This window comes from Leptonotus elevatus, chromosome 3, assembly GCF_054856555.1.
Source record: "Leptonotus elevatus isolate MCC_2025b chromosome 3, RoL_Lele_1.0, whole genome shotgun sequence".
In the NCBI taxonomy this organism is placed as follows: domain Eukaryota; kingdom Metazoa; phylum Chordata; class Actinopteri; order Syngnathiformes; family Syngnathidae; genus Leptonotus; species Leptonotus elevatus.
Window position 1 is genome coordinate 5,146,849 of NC_141241.1, and position 27,243 is coordinate 5,174,091.

General features: G+C 40.2%; 1 protein-coding gene across 2 annotated transcripts in view; it reads left to right on the forward strand.

Annotated features, from left to right (window-relative positions):
• cbfa2t3 (CBFA2/RUNX1 partner transcriptional co-repressor 3) overlaps positions 1–27,243 on the forward strand; it is a 53,164-nt gene that overhangs the window by 6,987 nt on the left and 18,934 nt on the right. Inside the window, exons 1-2 of one of the 2 annotated variants that reach the window (XM_086071545.1) lie at positions 4,171–5,080; positions 25,886–26,041. In XM_086071545.1, the coding sequence (XP_085927671.1) occupies positions 25,912–26,041 (130 nt within the window). In that variant the 5' untranslated portion in view covers positions 4,171–5,080; positions 25,886–25,911. Of the gene's footprint in view, positions 1–4,170; positions 5,081–25,885; positions 26,042–27,243 lie in introns of those variants that run through there. The other variant, XM_086071544.1, reaches the window with a different exon arrangement.

Sequence of the window (27,243 nt, forward strand, 5' to 3'; positions counted from 1 at the left end):
TTGAAGATGTTAAAATGAGGGAGCATCACATGACCGTTTAAATCATAAAACTCATTCCAGGAGGATGCGAGGGACTCCTGGGGAGATTCCTCAATGCGAATCCAATCCTTCGTGCCTTGTTTTGATCAATTGCGGTGCTTTAAAAACATTTTCTTCCTGCTGGAGCTCACCTGTGCGTTGGTATCTTTAATGGGTGCTTCATCAGAGTGTGGCATGCTGCAAGCGTGTGAGAGCAGAGGAGAGGGGAAGCGAGAGCTGCGCGGGAATACAATGCTTCGAACGTTCCCTTTCAGTCCGCTTCAGGGTCTTATCTCCTTTCAACACTCCAGCCTATAACTGCCATTATAAGAAAAGATTTACAATGTGTGAGTGCCGCAAACTTCTCTTTCTCCCTGCTTTAACACATACGCACACGTGGTGAGGGAAGCACACCTACTACAATACTCCAATGTTTGCATATCAGAAAGCGCTCAACCATCCAGGAGATGCTGTCAATACATAATAGACAGAAGAGAATAGAGTGCAGAGGACTGGGGTGTTTGTGGAGCGAGATAGGAAAAGACAAAGCTGTTTTTGCAATTAATGCCATCAAAGAGACTTCCGTATGATGTCATAGAGTTCATCTTGGGCAGTTGCACCCGTTTCATTGTGCAGTTTATCAGAGCGGCCACATGGAGTGCCGGCGCTTACCCAGTGACCGCTCAACAAAAGGCCAAATTAAGAGGAATGAGGGGCTGTCGGAGAGGCAGGCTGACAGCTTGACTGACGCCGTTCCCGAGGAGAATAGCATCCTGTCCATCTTGGAGCTGTCACCCCGACAGCAATCCTTTCTTTTGGATGCAACCCCCATCGCCAACCTTTCTGTCACTCACGACCACACAGACACAGACGCCTCTTGACTTTCGGATGTTCGGCATCTCACAAGAAAACAAAGTCCAGACAGCAGCTAATAGAAAATGCAGACAAGAAGGAGCACCTTTGACCAGAATTCTGAGAGGGCAAAACAGGACGTGCTAAACATCTCATTTCCATGACAACCGTCCTCGCATCACAGCACTACACACTCGTTTCTTGTGAAGTTTATCACATCTCACTCTGGAATACACTTGATAAACTGCACTGTGAATGTACACTATCTCGCAAAAATGAACACACCCCTTTACATTTCTGCAGATATTTAATTTAGGGCTGTCAAAATTAAAGCATTAACTCTGGAGATTAATTTAAATTATTTAAAGCATTAAAATAATTAACTATTTTATTTACTTCCTGTCGCTGAACTTAGTCACTGGTGTAAATTTTCAGTTTTACCTACTTGACGCTCTCAAGTAACTTGCACACTTTACAAAGCCAAATTCAAATAGCATATTAGTTGTACATCTTTACAGTATAATCTCGTAGCAAAATATGCGCAAATTCCCTCCACAGGGCCTCACAAAAGGTGAAGTGTTCTGCTAAGTTCTGAGAATTGTTTGTATGATTTAAAAGATTTTGATCATTTTGTTCAACAGTTGTATTTTAAAGGAGAAGAATTCTATTCAAGGATCAAAGAAATATCAACTCTTCAGCTGTCCTGTCAATTAAAGGCTAAAAAGCCCCAAAAATATAACAGTATATTTAAAATAAAATAAACATCAACATTATAACAGTCTTGGATTTTAAATATACTTTCTATTTGATCATTTTTAGTGCTACTTAAAGCTTTTACTCTGCAGGTAAAAGTTTAACTCAAGAGTTAAAGCTTTAAAGCTTTAACTTTGACAGCACTAATCCATAATTGTACTCAAGCAAATAGCTGTTACAAGCTTGCTAGAAAAAAAAACTAAAAGCAGAAGTAGAAAAATTTGATTAATCACAATTCATCGCAATTAATTATGAAAAATGGTGTGCTAGTTTAAAAAGATAATCACTTGACAACACTAATTTAATCATACCTTTTATGAGACAACATGAAAAAAATGACACTTTGTCACAATAAAAAGTAGAAAGTCTATGGCTTATTCCCTCAGAGGAACTCAAAATACAGCCATTAATCGCAAAACTCCTGGCAACAAAAGTAAGTACACCCCTAAGTGAAAATGCCAGTGTCAATATTTTATGTGGTCACCATTATTTTTCTAGCACTGCCTTAACACTCTTAGGCATGGAGTTTACCAGAGCTTCACAGGTTGTCACTGGAATCCTCTTCTACTCCTCCATGAGGATCACAGAGAAATGTAATGGCTGCATTTGAAGCTATTTTAAAGAAACAACAAATGAACACTGTTATATAACCTGTAAACTGACTACTTTTCATTGTGTCAAAATGTAATTTCTTCAATGTTATCCTATGAAAAGATATATTTAAATATCTGCAGAAATGTGAGGGGTGTACTGACTTTTGTGAGATACTGTTATGTTTACCTCCTTTGGTGGTGCAGAGTAACACCACTGTTGTGATGTAAAAAAAAAAAAAAAAGGTTGGCACCAGATTTCAAGTAATCAAAAGTAGGCCTGCTTGATTGAGCGCCATGTGGAGCTGTTGCTTTGCTGGGGGAAAAAAAGGAAAGGAAAAGAGAGAAAAAAGAGCTGGACCTTCCCAGTGCATGTGCATTATTTAGTCAGAGCTGCTCCTGGCTTGATATGAAAAGCAACATTTGTGTTGGTGGCTGGTGAGGCTGGTGAGACTGGAGTCGGGGCAGAGCAGCTGTCTGTGTGTACTTTACAAGCTGCTTCTATTTGTTCTGTGGACATGGGAGGGGTCAGGAGGGTGTCAGCATTGTCTACTGTCCCTCATCATGACTGTGTGTGTGCATTTGTGTTTATGTCTGAGTGTGTGCGTGCATGTGAGGCCTGGCCAATGTGGACAGGTGGAGGGTTCTCACTCTAGAATGTACCTGCTGTAAATATCAAATCACATCATAAACTGATTTTTTTTTATTGAGTTGTATATATGAATTGAAACTTATGGTGCAATTAAGTGTAATTGTAACCAATACAGACGGTGATGTGGATTGAAAATATATTGTACTAGCCTGTGGTGAGTATTAATGTAATCATACAATTATCATCTCTTTGGCCTCAGGTCACATCAGCACAATATCAACAAATCTTATATCATATATATTAGAACGTAAATAAACAAGGTTAAATGAAATAACACATCTGAGATTAAATGCCAAATTATACCTATAATGCACAGGAGCATTCATGACAACATTAAGATTCTTATCAAGTGACAACATGCCGTCTGTTTCTTTAGGAGCAATTTACACTAACATACAATGCTTTTTGAGATATTACTCCCTTTTAATACTTGATTGCCAGAGCATTCAAGATAAGAATACAATGGGTTGGAGCACAACATTGCCACAGATGTGGCTGGTTTTAAATTGAAGGTTAAGCAGTAAATTAGAAGAAAAAAAGCAATAATAAATAGACAACAGCGTGTAAAGATAACCTAAACAGAAAATAGATTGTGTGATATTATTGGGCGCTAATTAAAGCAGGCAACAAAGACGCTCAATAAAGAGTAACAATAAAAATGGAAAATGGATGTGAGCATAAAAGCTTCCATGGAATAAAGGCGAAGCCCACATTTAATAACTGTCCATCTGATGTACTTCCATTTATCTGATAGAGCACCTGCAAACAAACATACAAATAAATCACAAAAAAAATGCTATTGGTATGTTTTGAAAAAATAAACATGCATATTCAATTCTAAATCTGATATGTACAATAATGTGTTAGGTTAAAGAAAGAAAGACGCACGTCTGCTGGAAAAGTGTATTTTATCTGGTAATTTGCCTCCACGGCGTCTTGATGTGGGGAAACAGCGGCCCTTACTGGCAGGTGAGGGAACTGACAAACAATCACCATCCACTTTGTTATTGCAATAATAAGAAAGTACACGGGGCACAATGTGATTTTATATACAGCTGTGTTACAATTAAACATATATTTTTTTACATTTGTCACCCCATAAGTGGGGGGAGAGAGAGGGAGAGTGAGAGAGAGAGCGAGAGAGAGAGAGAGAGAGAGAGAGCTCCAGATGGTGTTTAAACGCAGACATAAGGCTACAGAGGGGACAGCGAGGCAGAGAGAGAGAGAGAGAGAGAGAGAGAGAGAGAGAGAGAGAGAGAGAGAGAGAGAGAGAGAGAGAGAGAGAGAGAGAGAGAGAGAGGCGGATGAGGCGAGAGAGCCGCGGTCGGTGCGCACAGTGGGCTCGCCAGCTCCATTAGTGAGGACAAAACAGGAGGTGTCGAAAAACCCGATTTGTGCACTGAAGAAGCACTCGGTGAGCGCACATGCTTGAAAAGTAAACCGGCTGGCCACAAAGCCTTGACAGTCGGCGGAGGTGAGAAGAAGGAGCGCGTTGACGGAGACACGCGCGCACGCCTTCCCTTTCTCCGTAGAGCCAAAACTGCTTTTCAGACAAAAAAGAAACGGGAGGAATTATTCTCATCGGACGGTTTTTTGGGGGGGGACTTTTAATCATGCACGTGTAAAGTAAAGGAGAAGACGCGTTGAAAGTCACACGAGGATACAGACGCACGCTGCAGACTTAAAGGTCTGCATCTGAATATTTTTGCAGTTTTTTTTCTTCCGTGGGAGACACCAGGATTGAGGACTTAAGGGTTTTGACTCCCTTTTTTTTCCGCCGAAACTGCGTTGTTGCATCGTTTTTTTTTCTAACGCTGAACATGACTATGAGAACGGATTTATATGGACTGGGCGAGTTGTGATATTTTACATCCTACAAAACCAAAGACTAATTGTGTTTTAGGCTCGCTTCTTTTTATTTTTAACCTTTTCTGGCTTAATAGCGAAAATAAATACCTCGTAAGTGATCCAGCCTGGAAGCCCATTTTGAACGGCCAAAGGAAAGTTGAACATAATTCTATATGTTTAATGGTGGCGGCTTTTGCCTCCCCTTCCTGTCAGTATTTCGAGCAGAAGGAACAGTTTGCATTCTGTCCACGGTAGCTGTATGCCCACCACCCCTCAAAATAATGAGGATTGAGGCGATATAAAAGCTCTTGTGGAAACTGGATTATCACCTCTTCACGAACCTCAGCTTGACCTCGACCTTCACCGAGTAAGTAAACATCTTTAATGTCGTACGACATGTTGTCAAACGTTTATTCGGAAGGTTTCATTTTGATGTTTTTTTGTTGCTCATCCTGCTGAAATGGCTCAATTTGTACTCAGCAACTTTGTTTAAGTGTGGGAACAATGAATGCGATCAGCGTGTGTGTGGTTTTCCATGTCAATATACATTCGATCAGATGATTCATGTCAAGATTCTGCAACTCTTGGAAGAAAATACCCAACATGGTACGCGGGGCCGCTTTAATAATCTTATAAGCTGTCAACATGGTTTACAGTTACTTTTATTGTATTTATGAGCCCATGAACTTCTGGTGTAGTTTACATTTATTGCAGGGAATAAAAAGTGGGGGATGACAGAGGGAGAGAGAGAGAGAGAGAGAGAGAGCGAGAGAGCTCTGTGCTTGAACATCAAAGTGATGACACAAAAATCTTTGCTCTGCTTTGGCATGGAGTCCAACTTGACTGGATGGAGGTGATGGGGTTGAAAAGGGGATAAATTGAGACATTTACTGTGCGCTGAACCGTACGGTGCCGCATGACACCTTCTGCACGTTTCATCTTTTTGTCCTGATTTGAGACGTTGCCGCCCTTAATGGAGGCGAAGCATCATTTGGACGAAAGACGATGAGAGCAAATAAATATACCCTTAAGATTAATTTCAAACAAGCGGAGGCGCACTCCCATGTGAGCAAAAGTTCTCGACCCCCACTTGAACAGCCTCGCATCGTTCTCTTCCGCCTCTCTCTGAGTGCAACCAAGGCTCTTTTTTCTCTGTTGGACACGGCCCCGTATAATTGGCGCTGGTAAATATCATCTGAATAATTGAAGAGTCGCTAATAGACTCCCAACAATGGATGTGAGGTTACAGGCAGGGGGTGAAACCGCAGTGCAGACGCCCTTGCTTGACCGCACGGGAGAAGTCCATCAGCAGCAGGGCAGGCGTCATCTCCGCCTCGCTCCTTCCAGAGCTGAGCGGCCCTCTGAGGCAGATGTCCCCTCTTCATCATTAAGTAGCGCTCTTAAAAGGCACGCCATTCATTATGACCCCGGCGTGAGTGGTTATTCACTGCCCATTTACCGCACGCTCGCGATAAGAGCATCGTGTTCATTGCTGGAAGGGAATACTGATTAAAAAAGAAAAAAGAAAAAAAGAGTACCGGTAATACTGTATTTACATAAAGTAACTTTTACAAGGAGAGTTTGATGAGTTTATTTTAAAAAGAAAGAAAAAAAAAAGCTATGTATGCGTTAAGGAACGAACTCATGACCTTCAGCTTGGGTGATAGCCACTCTACCACCTGAGCCATGCCACTCCTCATGCATGCTAGTATATTGCTAGTGTCAGGTGGAATCCTCGTACCTCCAAGAGCGGTTTTGGTAAAATGAGACCAGCATCTTCAAAGCTGAAGGTCATGAGTTTGTTCCTCAACACTGACATAGCTTCTTTCTTCTTTTTTTTTTATCAACTAGTAAAACATACTCAAAACTCTCCTTTTAAAATGTACTTAGAATTTCTCAGTGAAAAAAAAAGGTAAATATTACTCTCCATTTATTTTTTTTACAGTTAACATAGAGAGATGTAAATTCTGAATATTAGAAGTTTCTTGGTATCTGGTTTTATTATCTTGTTCTTTGCTAATGTCTCATTTCCTGGTCGTCTTTGTCTTCTCATGTTGGTCATTTGCTGCAGTCAAAGCAAAGCTGGCTTCATGCGCGTGGGCTGCAAAAGTGTGCCGTGTGGTAATTATTGTGATTTAAATGCGGGCAGCGCAGGTGAAGCCGCCTGCCTCCTAATTAATGAGCGGAGCAGATGGCCTCAGGTGGGCGTGCGCTACCAACTCGCAGCGAGTCAGTCAGGTGGTCAGCACAACAAAGACACCTGGGCCACCGCAAACAAGACAAGACAAACAAGACAAAGGCATCGGCCGTGTGTTCTCGCAATTGTGATTCTGAAGGGCCCTGTTAGATGAATATCACATTCTGATCTTGCCGACGAGCATGTCACAGTTCTTCGGTTCTGGGTTCAGATCTTAGCTGTGGCCATCCTGTCTGGAAGTTTGAATTTGTCCTTGTTTCGAGTGTGGATTTCTCCAGTTATTCCCACATCCCAAAACATGCATGTTAGGTTCATTAAAGGCTTTATATCATCTGTAGAGTTGTGAATATCTGTTGTTGTTTTTTTGCCTGGAGATGAGTCCAGGTCAGGGGTCACCAACATGGTGCCCGTGGGCACCCGGCAGTCCCCTAGGACCACCAGAGTAGGCTGTTGTAAAAAAAAAAATAGCTGCACCAGTGAGATGGTCTAATCTTTTTGTGTTGCTTTTCTGAAAAAAATGCATTACATTGGGGTCAATTTGGAAACAACGGTATTATTTTAGTACTGTAGAGTTCAAAGGTCAGTATTGTAACGAATGACCAAACTAGGGATGCTCGATACCACTTGGTTTTCAGGCCGATACGAGTATGATTACCATTATTACTTTTAACATAACAAAAAAAAGAAAGAAAAAAAAAAGATCTATTCGTTATCTGAACTGCTTATCCTCACGAGGGCCCAATGACAGATCATTTTGAAATTAAAATTGCATGAAATGAAAGACAATATTCTATGCTTAGGCCGGTTATCGGCCCGATAACCGATGCCTGGTATTGATACTCGCCTATTCCTAGACGAAACCGTAGCCTTAGTGAAGCTAAGCTATCTAGCATAACGATGATGAATTAATTTGAGCAAATCTGTCGTTCCAGTAGTGCGTATGAAACTGGTAGCTCTTTGCATTATCAGTCCCCACGAAGCAGCTTTCAGTTTCCAAAAAGTTGTTAACCCCAAGAAAAGGGAAACCCTGGTTCTACATTATGCCCCTCACACAATCAGGTATTTATTTGTTGCTTGTCTGATGAACAAAATGGCAGCTCTGCCGATACACTAAGTGACTTTAATGCAGTCCATTTGCAGGGATACTTTTTGCTGCGGTTGATTGCGGTGAACAGTGATGTAGTCGGAAACTGCCGACTGATGACAAGAGCGACAAAGTCTGATTTTTAACAGTCTCAGCAGCTCTCGCACGCTGGTTCGAGTCGCCGCTCGCTCCACTCTATCCGAAGCGCGTGTGCGCTCCACATGTGTTTGACATTACTGCGACAAGGCTGCCCATCCTCTCGTGGGAGATGGGGAATGTCAAAGAATAGAGCGGAGAACTTGAACGGCTTCCCAACATCTGACGGAATGAGAAATGCACTCGGTGGACGGCCGGCCCGCTGACGCCACAGCGTGGGAGCCGAGCGAAGGGTGGAGGCCAAGTAAAACCCCAAATGTGTGTGTGTGTGAAATATCACTTTTTCTCCTTTCGCCACCATTCCTTAAATGCATACATACTCGGTTGGATTTCGAAGAATAACTTACGACCAGGGTTATTATAGTTTTGGAATTTTTCATTTTAGTTCGTTTTTATTTTGTTTTGAGTTTTTCAAGTTTTTTAAATTGTGTTGGTTTTAATTAGTTTTCAGGGTGGTTCTATAATTTTTTATTAGTTTTAGTTTTTTTTTGTTTTGTTTTGTGTGAAAATGCTTAGTTTTGCTTTAGTTTTAGTTACTTTCAGTAATAGTTTTCTTTTTTTTTCTTTTTTAAATGTGTAGTGTGCGCAATATTTAATACATGGTAAAATGAAAAAAGTAACACATTTCTTACCTTGTATTGCATTTCGGCTGAGTTAAATGAAAAATGAAGTGAGCCGAGCCAAAAGTCAAGCACGCAAAATTGTCGCCGAGGAGCGACGTCATCTGAAGGTGCTTTTCCATTGGCTGCCGCTAGATGACACTTTCAAACGTCTTTATTCTGGTTAATATCGAAATAAATATGCTTAAAATCACAAGTAATATCATGAATTAAAACTCTCCCGAAAGTGTAAATTATATTGTTAGTTTTTGATTTTAAGGTTTCATTTTTTTACTTAATGTATTTTTTTTTTTTGTTCTGCGTTTTTATTTCGTGCTGTGCATTTTTTTACATTTCGTTCAGTGACATCTGGGATGCTATGTTTGCTGAATGACAATAAATCTGAGTCTGATTTAAAATCAAGACTCATGTATTAAATGAATTACCAAAGACTAAAACGAAGGACATTTTTGCTCTAATTATAGTTTTAGTTTTGTAAACGTAAAATGTAGTTCCAGTTAGTTTTTTAAAAAGCATTTTCGTTTTTTTATTTCATTTCGTCAACAATAACGTTTTTTTGAATTGTAGCTTTCGTCGCATACGACACTCTCAAAGCATTCCCACAACACTGTTTGACATCCAGTGCAATTATAAGGTGACTGATTTTGACTTTCCACGCACGCGGTAGAAGGTGAAACCCGCTAATTACCATGCAGACATTCACGGAGGAAAATGTCTGCTAATTATTTGTTGCCTTGACGCTTCCATTTCCCCAGAATTAGCCCAACACACGCAACATTGACAAATTGCACCTCCAATCATGCTTTCAAAAAAGAAGGCACATTTCCAGCCGACACAACCACTTAGTTATGCCACAATCGCAAACAACACATATACACTCAATCGACGCGTGCTATGAATTCAAGGCAAACACGTAGCAGAAAAAGCATTTCCTCCTCCTCCCTTTCCTTGTCCCTGTGCATAATCCACCTCCCCGCTTTCCGTCCTCACCTTGCACTTCCCCGCATGCCCGCAAACCTCTGACCTTGTCGTAACCCTCTTCGGCGTTCCCCGTCGCCTCTCCTCGCCGCGCCGCGCCGGCCCACCTCCTATCTGCTCCACTTCATGGGAGCGCATGGCTGGAAGTGTGCTGGGATCAGAGTCAGACACAGGAAGCAGCTGGGCTAATCTACAGTAGCAGCGTTTTTAATCAAGCCAGATGAACGGGGCGACGCAGACAATGGGAAGTTCATATCACCGATATAAGGCTGCCCCTCCCCTTTCCTTCTGCCCCACACTGTGGACTTGATCACTGGCACGGTAGTAAACATGCGCTAAAGAACACAGGCTGAAATGATTAAGACTTTCAGTTTGAGGGAGCGTTAGATGTTAAGCACGTCTTGTTCTCGCTCTTTTCGATACATTTATAATATACATTGCGTATTTATCAAATTAAAAAAGCTGTTATCTCCTGGAAACAGATCCTGTGTGCCACACAGATGGTTCCGTCCTTCTTCAAATGGGAGCCGAGCTGCTGAATGGCGTTGTGTTACCAGTGAGGAGAACAGACCTTAATCTCGGCTCCAGCCTTCCTTCCTCTGCCGCTCTGTCTCTGCTCACACGCTCACGCACGCACGCACGCACGCACACACACACACAAAGTCAACCCTGATCCCTTTATGCGTTATCATTTGCCTACGTTAGCGGTCATTCCACTATAAAACGGACAGTTTGGTTTAGCGTCTGTAATGCAGATGATGGGAGGCTACATGTTGTCTTGATGTGTCCAAGACCAGGACGCATGGTCGCTTTGAGGCGCGAGTTATCATGTGACATTAAAAAGTCACAAGCAGGAGTGACGGTTTATTTTTGATGGTGTCAAATGCTCCCCCCGAAGAGAGATGATCCCTTTTATAATAGGTAAGAAATCCCCCTCTACCTCTGTTGGATGTTGGATAAATACTTTTATTATACGAGGGAGAGATTTTGAATGTTTAATATTTAAAATAACATGAGCTTTCAAAAGCCAAAGCAATCCACGTTTTACACTTAAACGAGTCCCATACGCCCAAAACGTGCTCATTAGGTTCAGTGACAACTTGAAATTGCCCATAAGTGCAATTATCAGGAATTATTTGTTTATATGTGTCTTGCGATTGGATAGTTGCCAGTTCAGGGTCTACCCTGCCCCTCGCACCGTCAACTAAGAATCTCTACTCCACACACTAACCCGGCATGAGGACAAACTATTGACATTTATTTCAGTCTTTATTTTGCTCGATGTTGTCATACTTAAAAAATATATTTTAATTATGTACATAACATATCTTTGCTAAGATCCATTACAGGTTTTTTTGTGTGCTTTTTTACCTTTACAAAGATAATAATGTTGACAAAAGTCATTTATATGTGGTTGTTTTTGGATTGGATAACATTCTGAGAGGTGTTTCTTAGAATTTGTCAATCAAATAATGTAAACTTCTTATAAAGGCCGAAAATGTGTTGTTGTGTCTTATTTGTTATGTTTTGGTATGGAGGCGGACTGAAACACAGCAAAGTAAAAAAAAACATTTATTTTCTAAAACAACCAAAACAGTACTCAAATGATCAAAATATTTGAATTAACAAAAATCCAAACAACAAAAAAGACATGACTTGGCTCGACTTACCGTAAAGCAAACTAACAGCAACAAGTCTGGTGGGAAGTCCGAAAACGCCAACTTCATACCAGGAATTATACACGGGAACGCCCCTTTGAACTCGGACATCTGAGTTACGAAATCGTGAAAAAAAATCCGACATCATTCGACACTGGCGAACCCCCTAGAGACAAAGACCATAAATGTCTAAATATCATTTAGAAACATATTTATCTATTTATTTACTATCACATTAATTGAGTTATTCAAAAAAAAAAAAAACTTTACATAACCCAACAACCCAAACAACAAACAATTGATCAGAATCGGCCATCTTTGTTGTTTACATTTGCTTCAAACGCTTTGAGGTTGAAACTGGGAGATTCCAATATGTCCGACTTCCCACCTTCCTCGAATGCAAACGAAACTGACGAGACGACAAGAGACACCTGGACAAGAGGCTGAGGGAGCTGATTGGTTGACACAAGGGACAAGATAAAGACACAATAAAACTTAAGGAGACGGACATTGATAATGGGAACACAAGGAAAAGATGATCAAATCCAACTCAGCAAAACACATAAACATTATTCGATGATGTAAATGTACCTCATGAGTTGAACTTGTTGAGAAGAAACACACCGCATGCTTTTCAATCCATCCAAGAGCGACACTTCCTTCACTCCCGCCCTAACCGGCTCATCTCAATTTGTCAGCCACACGATAATAATCATCATCCTCGCTTTTTTTGTTTCCGTTGAGTCACTGAGCGTCCCAGCGGCACACTGTTGGTATTTATTTTGCCTGCTGCCTCGGCTGTTTTCGAAGCTTCTCTTGAACCTGTCAAACGAAGAACAGCCCGCAACCCGCGCGTTCTGCTTCCAGGGCCCAATGCAGAACACCTCGCGCTTGCCTGGCTTATGTCAGGAGCTATTGTTACGGCGTCTGTGGGCCAAAACCATGAGGCGTGAGAGCGCCGGCAGACAGTGAGCAGCTCGGGTTGTACGGAGCCCTTTTGTTCACATTGACAGCTCCGCCGTGACGCCGAAGACATTTAACACTGACCCAAATGAAGTAGATGACATGAAGCAGGAGGATGACTAATCAGCTGTTGGCTTTTCCTATCTTAACTGCGGGTGACAGATCTGTGTCAGAAGCCGGCAAACAGTGCGACGTAGTGTTGATTATATCCGCCATTTTTAAATGCCGCGTCAGTTTTAGTCCAGTTTCAATCACGCTTGCTAGTTTATAAGTCAAACTCATCCTGTTTTTATTTCATCCATTTTTAGTCGACTGTAAATCTCGCGTTAGTCAGGACAATCATTTTACTGTATATTTTTTGTCAGCAGATTATGTTGAACATTTCGCATCTAAAACTATTTCACATAAAATTACAGCGGTTACTATGACGCCATGCTATGAGCTCGTAAGTTAGCCAGCATTAGTTAGCGGTCAACATTATTGTTGGAACGTTATAGCCGTGGATTAATGCTAGTGCTGTCAAAGTTAAAGCATTAACTAATTAATCACGAAGAATATTGCATTAATCATATTACCGCGGATTAATCACATTATTAATTTTGACCGCAGATGATCCTTTAGTTTAGCAGCGGATGGTTACCGTTGAAGGTAGCACAGATTTTAAGCAATAAAGAGTTTAAGCAATAAACATAACTACATGCTTTAAAGTAAGGCATTTAATAAATGTTTGTACTGGGGCCATTTTTTGTTCCATTTTAAATGATGCAAGTAATTAACTGATTAGAAAAAGAGGAGGATGAGCATGTGCAGTGGATAAATGTTTTTGAAGACGTCCTCATAACTTTAATTGTGGAAAAACTTTAAATAACAGGTGCTCTTTAAATTTGTCGGGCAAAATATGTTGATAAAAAAGCCTTTTTAATTAGGCGATTAATTGTGATGAACTCATTCACTGCCATTCACGGCTATAAACGTCAACAAATCATTTAACTATTTCCATTAGTTAAACATTTTGTTAACCTATAATTGTTTTAATTGTACATTTAGAACATATGAAATTTGTGATTAATCGCAAGTTAACGAGTGAAGTCATGCGATTAATTACGATTAAAAACTTTAATCGCCCGACGCCCCGAATTTTGTAATCTTTTCTTCTTCTTTTTTTTTTGATTCACTGCCATTGACGGCTATAAACGTCAAAAATTCATTTGAACTATTTCTATTAGTTTAAATTTTTTCCCCACTTTTGTTAACAAGACTATGAAAAACTAGAATTTGTTTATTGTACATTTAGAACAGATTACAATTAAAAAATGTAATCGTCTCTTGCCCCTAATTTTTAATAATCTTTTTTATTTTTATTTTATGGCAGTAAATGAGTTAATCAAAAATCTAAGATGTGATTAATCAGATTATATATATATATATATATATATATATATATTTTTTTTTTATCTGATTAATCACATCTTAGATTTTTGATATGATTTTTGATTTTATATATATATATATATATATATATATATATATATATATATATATATGTATATATGTATATATACATACATATATATATATATATATATATATTTTTTTTTTTTTTGATTTTATATATATATATATATATATATATATATATATATGTATATATGTATATATACATACATATATGTATATATATATACATACATATATATATATATATATATATATATATATATATATGTATATATACATACATATATATATATATGTATATATACATACATATATATATATATATATATATATATACATATATATATATATATATATATATATATATATAAACTTTTCAATCCATCTCCCTGTCTGTCCCATGTTCGTGCTTGTTGCACTTGCTAGCTATAGATTTGAAAGGGGGCGTGTCACTGTGTGTCACATGACAGTGTCACAGATGTGACCGATTAGCAGAGACAAGATTTTTACAAAATCATACGATATTCGTCTCGTTTTTGTTCATGAACTAAAATGTCCATAGATCTTAGTCCAGTTTTTAAGTGAATTACATTTTCGTCTCGTCTTCATTAGTCACCAAAAATACATATGGATTTAATCCCAGTTCTTGTTTATTATTGAGGATTGAAGTCTATTCTAGTCCAGTTTTAGTCCGGTGACGAAATAATTTTTGTCTAGTTTTCGTTGACGAAATGAACACTACGACGCCATAACCTGCGCACGCGTTTGTTGCCAGGCTGGAATCCGAGACTTTTGTACTTCATAAATCAGCAGGCGTCCGTTATGACGTCGGGGCAAACAGTGTAAGCGCTCTGCTGCAGCTGGTTGGAAGCGAAAAGGAGCAGGAGAGAGGGATGGCGAGAGGGCAGGACAGCAGCTGTCAGGCCTCCATCGCGCACCTGTCACACAGGAAGTGAGCACCGGCCACTGTTTCCTGGATACACCTCCTCAAACAACGCTCCTGGAAGGAACGGAGGGAGAACATCTGCTCAACGTGAGCGAAAGGCCACTCCGTGTACTAAAATATCAACGCACGTACATAAAGTCTGTGAAAATCAAACAGCAAGTGTTTCTCATGTTAGCTGCCATGTGTGTGTGAGCTTAGGGGAGGGGCGGGGCAACGTTAAGAGGATGTTTGTGTTACAGCCGAGCTCTATGACAGACAGGTCACTCTGTGGAGACTCCAGCCAAACTCTCCCACAAATACAATAAGCCCACATGGCCTAAAGTTAACAGTGAGACATTCCCACGCCTGCTCCCCCCCCCCCCCCCCCGCACCTTCCTGTGACCAACATGGACTGATCCACGTGTTACATACATAGTACATGTACGTGACGATCATTCAGTCTCAACCTCCGTTTCCCTGTTTTTTTGATGCTGTTGGTAAAAACATCCGCTTGGTCATATTTGTCGAGATGGGTCCTCACGAGACCCTCCCATGCCCCATTCCCAGGCTGCCCTTCATGCTGCCTGTATGCAATTAGCAGGGTAATTAAAAGCTTGACGAGCTAATTGGTGCTGGGCCAAGCTGCATTTGGCTGAGGGAAGTTCTTTTTGTTTAGCGAGGCAACCTAATGCGGTGTGTCTTTTGATTGCTATTGAATATGTTATTGGGTCATCAATTAATCAGGTTTGATCATTTTGTTCCCAATTTCCCAATCGTGATTTTTTTATGCCAAATTGACTTGACTGACAAAATATGTATCAAAAATGCAATATGATCCACCTTTTTTTCTTTTTAAAGTCAGTCGAGAATTTTTTTTTGGAGCTCTCACTTATCGAGACCTTCATTTCTGAATCACATGTTGAAAGCGCCATTGGAACCTCAACCGTAACTTTTATCTTTAATGCCCGCAAATAGTAAGTTGTAATTACTAGGTTTGTTTAGTACCACTAGTCCTTTGGGTTCATAAAAATAAAAACATAACAAGGGCTGTTTATATATATATTTAGCATTTTGACAAATATCGGTATCAGCCATTTTGAAGGACCAGACGGCCGATGATAGCTATATTCATTTTAAAAAGTGTTCAGAGGAATAAAAAAAAAAAAAAAAAATACACAAACAAATGTTTTAACTTTGTTTAAAATTAAAACAAGATAAGTACAATTTTAATACATCAGATATTTTTAAATTATTTATTAAATTTTATTTACCATAGCAAACAATAGAGAGCTATTTACTTAAGTTTTTATTACATTTTTGAATACATCCTGCTGCCCCTGGAAGATTCCTGAACTTTTTGTTGGATTTGTAAAACAAATATGTTGATTTTTTTTAAACTCCAATATTTTACGAACCCTAAAAAAAATATATCAGAGCTGGAGTTTGTATTTTTTTTAATTTTTGATACTAATATTTTCCCTTATCGTCTCCAAATATTGGTTATCGGCATCCTTGACTACTAATAATATATAATTGATAGGGGAGGCCAAGCAAGAGAGAGATCACAGTGATATAAGTCACCTATTTAATTGTGCCAGAGGCCTTAACTAATGTCTTTTGTAAAAAAAAATAATAATAATTGTTTAATTTGGAAAAAAAGTTAACAAAAATAAAACAAAAAATACCGATTTTTGTCATGTTTTTATTAGACTCAAGTGTGCTACTCAACACAACGCAGATATGGAGTGTGCAGTATGAAGAAGGAAGAAGCCGAAATCGGTAATAGATGACCTCAGTAATAAATGGAAATATGCAGGATAATGTCTCAGGAATCAAAGAGGTCTAAAGTTGGAAACTTTATCGGATTGCCGCAGCCGCTCAGGTTAAGCTCAGGTGTGGAACTCATCTCATGCTATCAGTAGCCTTATGGGTATTTAGAGGAATTATGTCATGTCTGATGGTGCCTGCTAACTGAGGTCATTGGAGAGGGGGAAGGAAGTCTGATCCCATGTTGGAACGTGGCAGCCAGAGGCGAAGCTCTCAGCTGGCAAAATTAGGCTCACGGCTGACAGGATGAGGAAAAGACGATGAGTGAGGACAGGGCAGAAACTCCTCGCGTGCAAATCCCGTCTTGTCGTTTCTGTCTGCCTTTTCTCCCGTCACAGATGTGCAAGTACAGCCACCTTCTTCAATACGGTACATGTGTGTCCGTCCACTCTTACTTCCTCCCCTATCTCTCAGTTTCCCCTCCCCCCTCCCCTCCACTACCCTCCCCTCCCCCCGGCTCTCCGCGGCAGCTGTGCTGGTGATGGCTGTGTGCCCACGGTGCAAGCTGGCTGTGGGGTCCCAGGTGGCCCTCATGACAGTTATTGATGTTCAGGTGTTCAACTCCTCTCACACAGAGAGCCCGGAGCCACACACAAACATGAAACATGCACACAACATGGTGCTTCCATAATTTCGGATGATATTATATTAACTTCATTTGTGTTTTTTTTTTTTTTTTTTAACCAAATGAAAGTTGACTGTTCCCACATGATCAGAATCCACATACCTTTGCAGTTTGCATGCATAGCAGGATGTATACAAGAGCGAGCTGGTACGCTGATACTGGCTGTTTTGGGTGACAACAACATAATGTGAGTGGGTCGTTCCATGCGAAATCACCCAATGGGATGGTTTAACCAAACAGATTTGGATTTGAATGAAATTTGGTGTACTTGTTGATAGTGATGGATCAACACTAAATCTCAAATTTTAGGTCCATCGTGGTTAGAGTTTGGGAGATGCAGCCCGGCACTTTGTGACATTTTTTGCAAAAAGGGGCGTGGCCGCCTTTCTTTGAACCCTGAGGAGCTAACCGGGTCAATCTTCACAAAACAGGTATTTTTGGAAAGGGAATTCAACAGGGATTCCTAATCCGCAATCATTTACAAGATCGATATGTATGTCGGATGTATTTTAGGAACTTGACCTATTTGACCTGAAATTGACCCAAATTTTTTTTTACATGAAATGTTATCTCTCACGTGTTCTCTAAAACAAGAGTTTCAGAGATCACATTTCATGACATTTATTTTGTTAAAATCATATTATCCACAAGGTCAATCTCAAGGTCAGAAGGTCAAGTTAATAAAATATGTACGAATCTTCTAAATGATTGCAGATTTGGCATCCTTGTTCAATTCACTTTCCAACAATATCTGTTTTGTGAAGATTGACCCAGTAGCTCCTTAACTATAAGGGTTCAAAGTAAGACTTTTTGCCCAAAATATCAAAATTCGGTTGGGCGTAGCTCCCAAACCCTTGCTCCGATTGACATAAAATTTGAGATTTACTGTTGTCACATTACTATCAACAAATACACCAAGTTTTATTCAAATCAAAATCTGCTTTGTTAAACCCGACTATGAATACATTCCAGATCGAACAATATGATCCAGATGCGGTACCATTTTTTTCACGTGTGCTCAGTGGGAAAGCCACGGTTGGTACTACTGCCATCCTAACACACTCCAGATGTGTCTGGCTAGCCAAGGAGTTGTTCTTGGCCCAGTCTACCTTCACTAAATGTCGCAAATACTTTCCTTTATTTAGAAATGACTCTGGCTTAGTGGCTGCAGCAAGAGGAAAGAGGTGTAGATGGATGGATCGAAGGGGAGGGGGTAGAAGATGAAAGGGCCGAAATAAATGATTAGTACCGTTGTAGGCAGAGGAAGGAGGGGGGAGGGGTCTACGAGAAGAGATGGAGAATGACACAAAAAGTAGAGGGAGGACAGGAGGAGGAGGAGGGAGAAGAGGTGAGAGAGTCAGCTCAAGTCTAACATCTGGATTTTATTAGCAGTCGTTGGGAAAATCTGAAAAGGAAGTTTTTTTTTTCTCGCTGAACGCGTCTGCAGCAGTGATGTGCTGCGCATAACCACTTCACTGCCGACGAGAGGAGCCAGACCTTCCCAAAGGAGAACAGATGGTCGCGAGAACTTCAATACAATTACATCAATAACAGCTTTCACAGATAGGAGCTCTGGATGACAAGATACCTGCCGCCCAGAGAGACGGAAATACAACTCTTCTACCCTTAACCCGGGATCAATTTCCTTTCATCCATACTTGCTTGAAGCCCATCCTCTCGTTTTAATTTGCCAAGGTGCCAATTAAAAACAGACGTTTAAAGAAAACAACACTGGATATATAATTTGTAGGGGTGTCAGGCGATTAGAAATTGTAATCGTAATTAATCGCATGACTTTAATTGTTAACTCACGATTAATCGCAAATTTTACATCTGTTCTAAATGTACAATAAAATTCATTTTAACATAACAAGTGGGGGAAAATGTTAAACTAATAGAAATATGGCTGCATCTTTTAGTCATTGATACAGTAATTTCATAATAATTGTTTAATAAGTTAAAAAAAATGAAGTCAAAATGAAAAAGATGTGTACTGTACTGTAAAAAAAACGAATGTTATATTGATCTATGTTCCGGTCATTTTTCTGCCACTAGATGGCATAATTGCATTTGTAAGACATTGGTGACAGCTCTTTCTTTTCATATTGAGAGCTATCTATTCCTTAACATGAAGCAACTAGTGAAATTCTGCACATTTTTAAAATTGGACAATACAACTTGATCCCAGTCTCCACAAATATATGCATTATCATTAAATGTATTACTGCTAAATTTTGACGTGGACGTGCCTGCTGCATTGTGACTGGAATTCCCCCAGTACAGGCTTTCCAATTAACTCATTCACTGCCATTGACGGCTATAGACGTCAAAAAAATCATTTGAGCTATTTCTATTAGTTTAACATTTTTCCCACTTTTGTTAACAAGAGTATAAAAACCTAGAAAGAAAAATATTGTTAATTTAGAACAGATTTAAAATTAGTGATTAATCTGAGTTAACTATTGAAGTCATGCGATTAATTACAATTTAACATTTTAATCGCCTAATACCCCAATTTTTGAATAATCTTTTCTTTTTTTTCCCAAAAAGAAGATTATTTAAAAAAAATGTCTAGGTTTTCATACTCGAGTTAACAAAAGTGGCAACTAATAAAAATAGTTAAAATGAATTTTTGACGTTTATAGGCATCAATGGCAGTGAATGAGTTAAGGGGTGGTTATTAATCGCGCGTTAAAAAAGTGGCGTTAAAGGAACTTTAAATTAACTCAAAATGAACGCACTAATTTAGACTACCCTAATAATTTGCCATTGAGCTGCCATCTTACATAAAAATATTACATTTCTGTTTGCCTTGTTTTGTTCAGTTAGCATTGCAATCCCACCATCGTGTTTTTTTGTTCTGCCAACATATGTCATATGCATTTGTGCGTGCGCGTGCGTGCGTGTGCGCGCGCGCACCCACACCACACAGCCTGTCATTAGTCAGGACTCAAAAGCCTCTGAACTCTAAATCAGCTCAAGATGAAGCGGAGTCCGGATCTGTCTGAAGGGGCCCAATTGGTCCTGACACAAATAAACAAATCTTACCTCACAATGATTAGCCACGCTGAGAGAACATATATTCTTTCTATAGACTCTTCATGCTCCTCAGGAGATGCGCTTGTGCGCTCCTGAGCCTCGGCGTCTTTTCCTGATGGAAATCGGGCAGCATAGTACAGTATTCGGAGACATATCTGTGAATTTGAGGTCTGCAAAACCCCATGTTTTGATACGAAGGCCTGGTGGGGGGCTGCGGGCCAGAGGCTCAGGCTCTGTTTGTGTGGACTCCTCAGCGGCTTCATAGGGAACAGATGTGGGAAGGCAGGCGGCTGGGCAGCCAGCCAGAGCAGCTGGGAGAAATTAAAAACAACAGCATTCCTGGAGACGGGGCGAATTACAGTGGGAAGGAGGGAGGGGAGAGTTAAGCGACAGACTGAGAGAGAGTTTTAGGACTATGTGGTCACCGACAAGAGTCTCTGCGGAGCACGAGCGATCGAATAGACAGGAGGATTTCAAGGGACTACTTTGCAGTGGTTAGCTGCAGCTAATAAGTCGCAGCTGTGTTTCCATTGCAGCGCCGGCATGAACACGTAATAATGTACAGATCAATGCGCCAAGAGCGTCTGCGTCATTAAAAGATGGTGTTTACTAAATACAGTACGATCGTGTTGATATTTAATGAAGGCGTGTGTTATTCATTAGGAAGAAACTGCATGTATGCAGTTGCATTTTACGTGATGGTTCTGGGTCGTGTTGTAGTCAAGGGCACACGAACCAAGACTGAGACGAGTGTTGTAGTTCTCGAGATTTAAAGGAAAAGTCAACCCCCCAAAAAACAATTGTTGACAATAATATGTTCTATGCGGCCCCACGAGTTTAAATACAGTATTCTGTTTAATATTGCGTTAGTGGAATATGAGTTAAGCAGCAAAATCCAGCAGTTTTTAATCAATATCAGGAGGCGGCCATTTTGCCACTTGCTGTCGAGTGAAAATGACATCACAGTTGCTCAGGTCTCAGGTAACAACCAATCACAGCTCAGCTTAAAAAAAACACAGGTGAGCTGTGATTGGTCGTTGCCTGAGCAATTGTGATGTCATCTTCAGTCGCCAGCAAGTGGCAAAATGGCCGCCCGCTGAGATGGATAAAAACGGCTGGATTTTGCTGCATAACTCATATTCCAAAAATGGAATATTAATCAGAATGTCATGTTTAGACTAGTGAGGTCACATATATTTTTGTCAAGATTAAAGGGTTTAAAGGGATATTTGACTAATTGAGCCATTTTCAGCAGTAAAAAGTGAATATATTGTCCAGAATTAATTTGATAATTTCATTATTTTTCATGTTCAATTTATACCTCTAAAACCAAATGTTTCCACTTGCTGTCAACTAAAGATGACATCACCTGTGCTGAGGAAGTAGGTAACAACCAATCGTGGCTCAGTTTGCTGACTAAACCCAGAAAACAGCTGGAGTGCCACATCCCCTCGATTTGCATTTTATTTCATTGTAATATTTCAAAAACAACATAACAGAACTAGTATCTTTATTTTTATTACGTTTGCAACAAAAACAAATTCTGCTTTATTGTTTTTGAAATGTTACAATGAAACAAATCTCAAATTTAGGTTTTGTGGTATTCCAGGCAATTACCTTCAGATCAACAAAACGTTACTTTTTATTTAGACATAATCCTGCTTGTTTTATGAGTGTGTTGATCAAGACTCTAGATTATGTGCGCATTTTTAATTCATGAAATCCTGCCTGTGGATTTTATGATCAAGAATGAAGGTGTTATGTCATCAAAAAAATCTGTCCAAGACCAAGAAAAGACCAAAGACAAAAATGCCACAAATTTGAGACGGAGAACCTTACGAAATGGTCTCAAGACCAAGACCGATCCTAGTTCTGGGTGTGTTACAGGGAGTGCTTTTTCATCTTGTTCCATCATGACACAAGGGGAAGAGCAACAGACAGAGAACGTTTTAACTCATTCACTGCCATTGACGGCTCTCGACGTCAAAAATGCATTTGAACTATTTCTATTAGTTTAACATTTTTCCCCACTTTTGTTAACAAGAGTATGAAAACCTAGAAAAAAATGTATTGTACATTTAGAACAGATAGAAAATTTGGGATTAATCGTGAGTTAACTATTGAAGTCATGCGATTAATTACAATTAAAAAAATTAATCACCTGACGCCCCTAATTTTTCTTTTCTTTTTTTTCAACAACAAAAAAAGATTATTTAAAAAATGTCTAGGTTGTCATACTCTTGTTAACAAAAGTGGGAACAAATGTTAAACTAATAGAAATAGTTCAAATGAATATTTTACGTTTATAGATGTCAATGGCAGTGAATGAGTTAAACTCGAGTTTTTTCGGTGAGCAATCTTTTAGGCCAGATGACATCAAACGTGCAGATGTTACAGATGTTCCGAAAAGTCAAGAGCGCGCAGTGTATAGATAAATTGTTGTTTATTTTCACTTTTAATAGTCAGCACAGGACCGACTGCGACACATCTGCTTCCTCTTAATGGGGGCTCGTAGGGGGGATTGGAGGGGGGGAGGGGGGGCGCAGGGTTCAGACCTGGATTTAACCACCTCACTTTACCTGATATTCTCTCTTTCCCCTCTGCCTTCTGCTTTCTCTGCAAGTGTTTCGTCCTTCAGCACATAGCACAGTGGGAGCACAGATGGCCACAGATGGGGTTGCAGACCTAGCAGACTTCTTAATGTATTAAAAAGTGAAATCCCTAGCCTGGTTGTGTATGTGCGAGCCCTGTCCGTGTAGCTGTTCAGATTATACAGCTGTCTGTAATCCCACAGAGGGAGTAAACAGACTGGGCGGCCCCCCACAGCCCCACCATCCTCATCTTCTTTTCCTTTATTTTTACGCTCTTGTCCCAAAGTGACCAAACTGGCCTCTAGAATGTCTTCACAGAGTCTCCGACACACACACACACACACACACACACACACACACACACACACACACACAAGTGCACATTTCATACAGTGACACTGCACATTTAATCAAAGAGGAGGTTTACCGGGCCATATGGCAGCCTCCCCACAGGAAACCTCGTCAGCACGGGTGGCTTGTTTATGTGCTTCGGCTTCTTTTAGACCAGAATATCTGCATCTATTTATACCAAGCCGCTATCTCCAACCTTGTGTGTTTATGTTGAGAGCCGAGCACGGGGAGAGCGCCCCTCGTGCTTTTGAGGATCACCATGTCGATGACCCTCGCGCAGCTTTAAATACAGAGACCAACTGCTGAAGGCTTCTCTGTGAACTCTCGGGGAAAAAAAGGACTGAAGCAAAACTGTGGGCGGGAGTTTTGTTGATGAAATAAATACAAAAATCATTGTTAGCACCATGGAGTTTATTTTGGTTTTATTTTTCAGACGTGTGCTCAGGATCATTCTCATGGCAGCGCTGGCATTTTCAAAACAAGCATGACTTATTTCTCTCTCTTCCGCTGAAACATGAGACGCATTGTGTAATGTCAAACTAACGGCACAACGTTGTTTACATGTGCTCCGCGTCTTGCCGTTTCACTGTGTTTCGTCTTGATATTCAGAACGCTTTTTTTGATCTGGCTTCTTTTTGTTGCAAATATCACACTTACTGTTTGCTGTTGGGTGTTAATTTCGTCAACAAAAACTAAACAAAAATAATTTCGTCAGCACATATTTTTCACCAGACTAAAACTAGACTAGACTAAAACCTTCATTAATAAACAATAACTAGTATGTCAGTATGTACTGTATTTTCCCCGACTAATAAAGACGAGACGAAAATGTACTTCACTTGAAAACAAAATAAAAAGTGGACTACAATCTATTTACATTTTAGTTCATGAACAAAAACGAGACGAAAATGATATGATTTTGTAAAATCTTGTCTCTGCTAATCTGTCATGTGACACACCCCCTTTCAAATCTGCGGCTAGCTAGCTAGCTAACAAGTGTAACGTGCACAAACACATGGGACAGACAGGAGGTGATTTCACTGTGAAAAGTTAGAGAAAAAAAAATTATATATATATAGTTATAGTGACGTACCATTAATCCAACAGCTGCAACATTCCAACAATATTGTTAAACCGACCGCTAACTAATGCTAGCTAACTTACTTGTCGTAGCATGGAGCCATAGTAGTCACTGTAATTGTGTCAAGTTGTTTTTCATCAAAAAAAAAAAAAGAGAGAATTTTTTATGATAAATAGTTTTAGATCTGAAATGTTCAACGTAATCTTATGGAGAGAAAAAATACAGGGGTTAAATGATTGTCCTGACTAAAACTAGACTAAAACGTTGACCGTTTTTGTTGACTAAAACTCGACGAATAAAATTATGTTTTCTTGGGCTAAAATAAAGACTAAACTGCCGGATTTATAGTCGACTAAAAATGGACTAATTAAAAACGGGATGAGGTTGACTAACTATATATTGATATAAAATCAGTCAAAATCCAGTAAAACAGCCGGGAGCGAAGGGGGTTGCTTCAGTGAAAATGGGTGGGAGAGAATGAGTTAAAAAATTGTCATCTTATTATTGTTTACTCTTGCTTTGGTTCTGGAATAGAGATCAGCTCAGGGCAGGGCCGGATCTATTGTGGTGGGATACAGGACTATGGGCCACCCCATGAAAAATCCCAAACTGTCTGACTTTAACATGTGTTTAAATTATTATTTTTTTTTTAATAAGTATATGACCTAATTGCTTGACTTATTGGCTTCAGCGTGATAATAAAGTCAATGTCAAAGCAAACATCGGACACCCTTGTGCTCGATATTCAAGATCCATGCACTATTCAAGGAGAAGTGAAGAAAAATGATGCAAAATCTTGCAAGTTTAGCAAAGGGTGGAAAAATCATGGGTCTGCATCATTAAATAATTGACCCAACCCTCTACAAAGTTTATTGAAAATCAATGAAGTAGTTAATGTGTCATTAATGCGTAATAAACATGGTGCTCAAAACCTACATCCAAACCGACCCTCACATCCACCCGCATCTGCTTTTCCTCTCCGGTGTATCGCCATGCCATGTATTTACTTCACACCAGCCAGCCTGCTCTTGCCTTGTTTGGTCCTGGCAGAGGACAGTGGAACCCGTGGTGGCGGGATGGAGCTCTCCTGAAAGTCAGTCCCCAATGATGGACAGCAGCAGATCCAGCTGCACTTGTCACTGGCAGTCAAGTTGGCTGTCTGAAGCGGGGGGACGAGAGGGGACAGCCGCCGAGGAGTGTGCGCATGTGTGCGTGTTTGTGTGTGAGTGCCATAGGTTAGATTGGAGGGGCACTGATTGGGATGTCAGAGCTACACGGTGTGTGTGAAGGAGAGTTGGGGGGGTTGCGGGGGGGGGGGGGGGGGGGTCTCAGTCAGCGGCAGCTGAGAGGGTGAGCAGGTGTTACTGTATGTCTCCCAGGCCTGTGTTTCGAAAACCAACAGAGACACAATACACATTTGAGGCCAGTTCCGCACTGTGCATTGATTTGCTTCGGCTGTTTTGATGGGGCTTATGTTCTTAGGAAACTTGGCTCCCAGGTGACAATGTCAGCGCTGGCCTTTTTTTTTTTTTTTTTTTTTAAACATGTTACAGTTTTTGTTTCTTTTCCGTGCACCATCTTGATGTTTGTTCTCTCCTATTGTTTGTCCTTCTTGTCAGGTAGCAGAGTGCAGAAGGTTGGAACAATGCCAGATTCACCTGCGGATGTGAAAAGCCAGCCCAGGTCCACCCCACCAACCATGCCTCCTCCACCCCCGGCGGTCAACCAAGCAACCAGTCGTAATGCTTCTTTCACCCCCACCACTAGTAAATCAAGTAAATACCACATCATTGTTTTTCTAAATAACACTTTCAATATAGTTTATGTGTTTATTTACAATGACTCATAGTTTGGGAGGTATGTGGGTTTTGCTTCTGTTTTGCTTTCATGCTCAAAGACCACGTCAGTAAGCAATAAATTAGGCATGTGCATGAACAAATAGCCTCAAGCAACTCCGGGAGTTTGTGGAAAGCATTTATATTCTACCAGTGCCACATTTGGGAAAAACTTGGGCATCTATTTTAATTTCTAATGCAAACCTACCGTAAAGTGTCGTTTAAATCTGTGCAGGGGCAGGTTAGACCAAGTTTGGTATTTTCACATAATTGCGCCGTTTTGGGGAAATTGATGCAGTTGTCATATTTCTAAATGAAATATGATGACATCCACGACATATGCCAGCTAAGTCTGTCTGCCCATCCCCCAATCAAGTTCATCAAATCGCGTTGCACTACCTGCGCCAGTAATTAGACGTGGTCCCAGCTGCTGTAAAGTTTGGTCAACTTTCAGCCTTTTAGACTTTGGCGTAGGTCAGTCTGCCAAATTCACAAAAAGGTGAAACGAGGCTTGCACCGGAATGAAGATGTGCCAGGTTTTTACGCTTCAGCACAGCTATGCGTCTATGAATATAGAACCCTTGAAGTCTCATTGGAATTAATGTCTTAAATTGCGATTAGATCATTACTGTAAGGCCTGCAATGTTAGAAAAAAAATGTACATACAATTTAAGTTTTTTCTTTTTTTTATTACTGTAGATGTTTGTTGGTCTTTACCTCCATTGAGTAAAGTATTTAGCTCTGGCTCACCATTTCAGTTCTGATTCATTCTACCGGTCATTGATGGAACTTTCAAGTTCTACACCATACTTATCCAAGCATGAATTTATGGACCTTGCTTTGTGTACTGTGGCACCAACCGCAGCGGAGCATAAAAGGGCCCTCTTCCGTGAGACAATTCTTGTGTATGTGCGCTACATCGTTCTTGAACACACTTGTGTCCAGGGATCTTCCAAAATGTGTGCTTCTTAACAGTTTCTGGTGACCAAGTGTTGACGCTACTTGAGTGTCAAGTGCGCTCGTCAGTGGGAGTTTCTTTTGTTGAGCTAAACGCCCTTGCTGTTGACAAGTGTCTCTGAGTGCATGTGCGAGGGCGGCCGTAGCATTGTGTGCGCGCACGTGTGTCTGTTGTTCACCAGCTG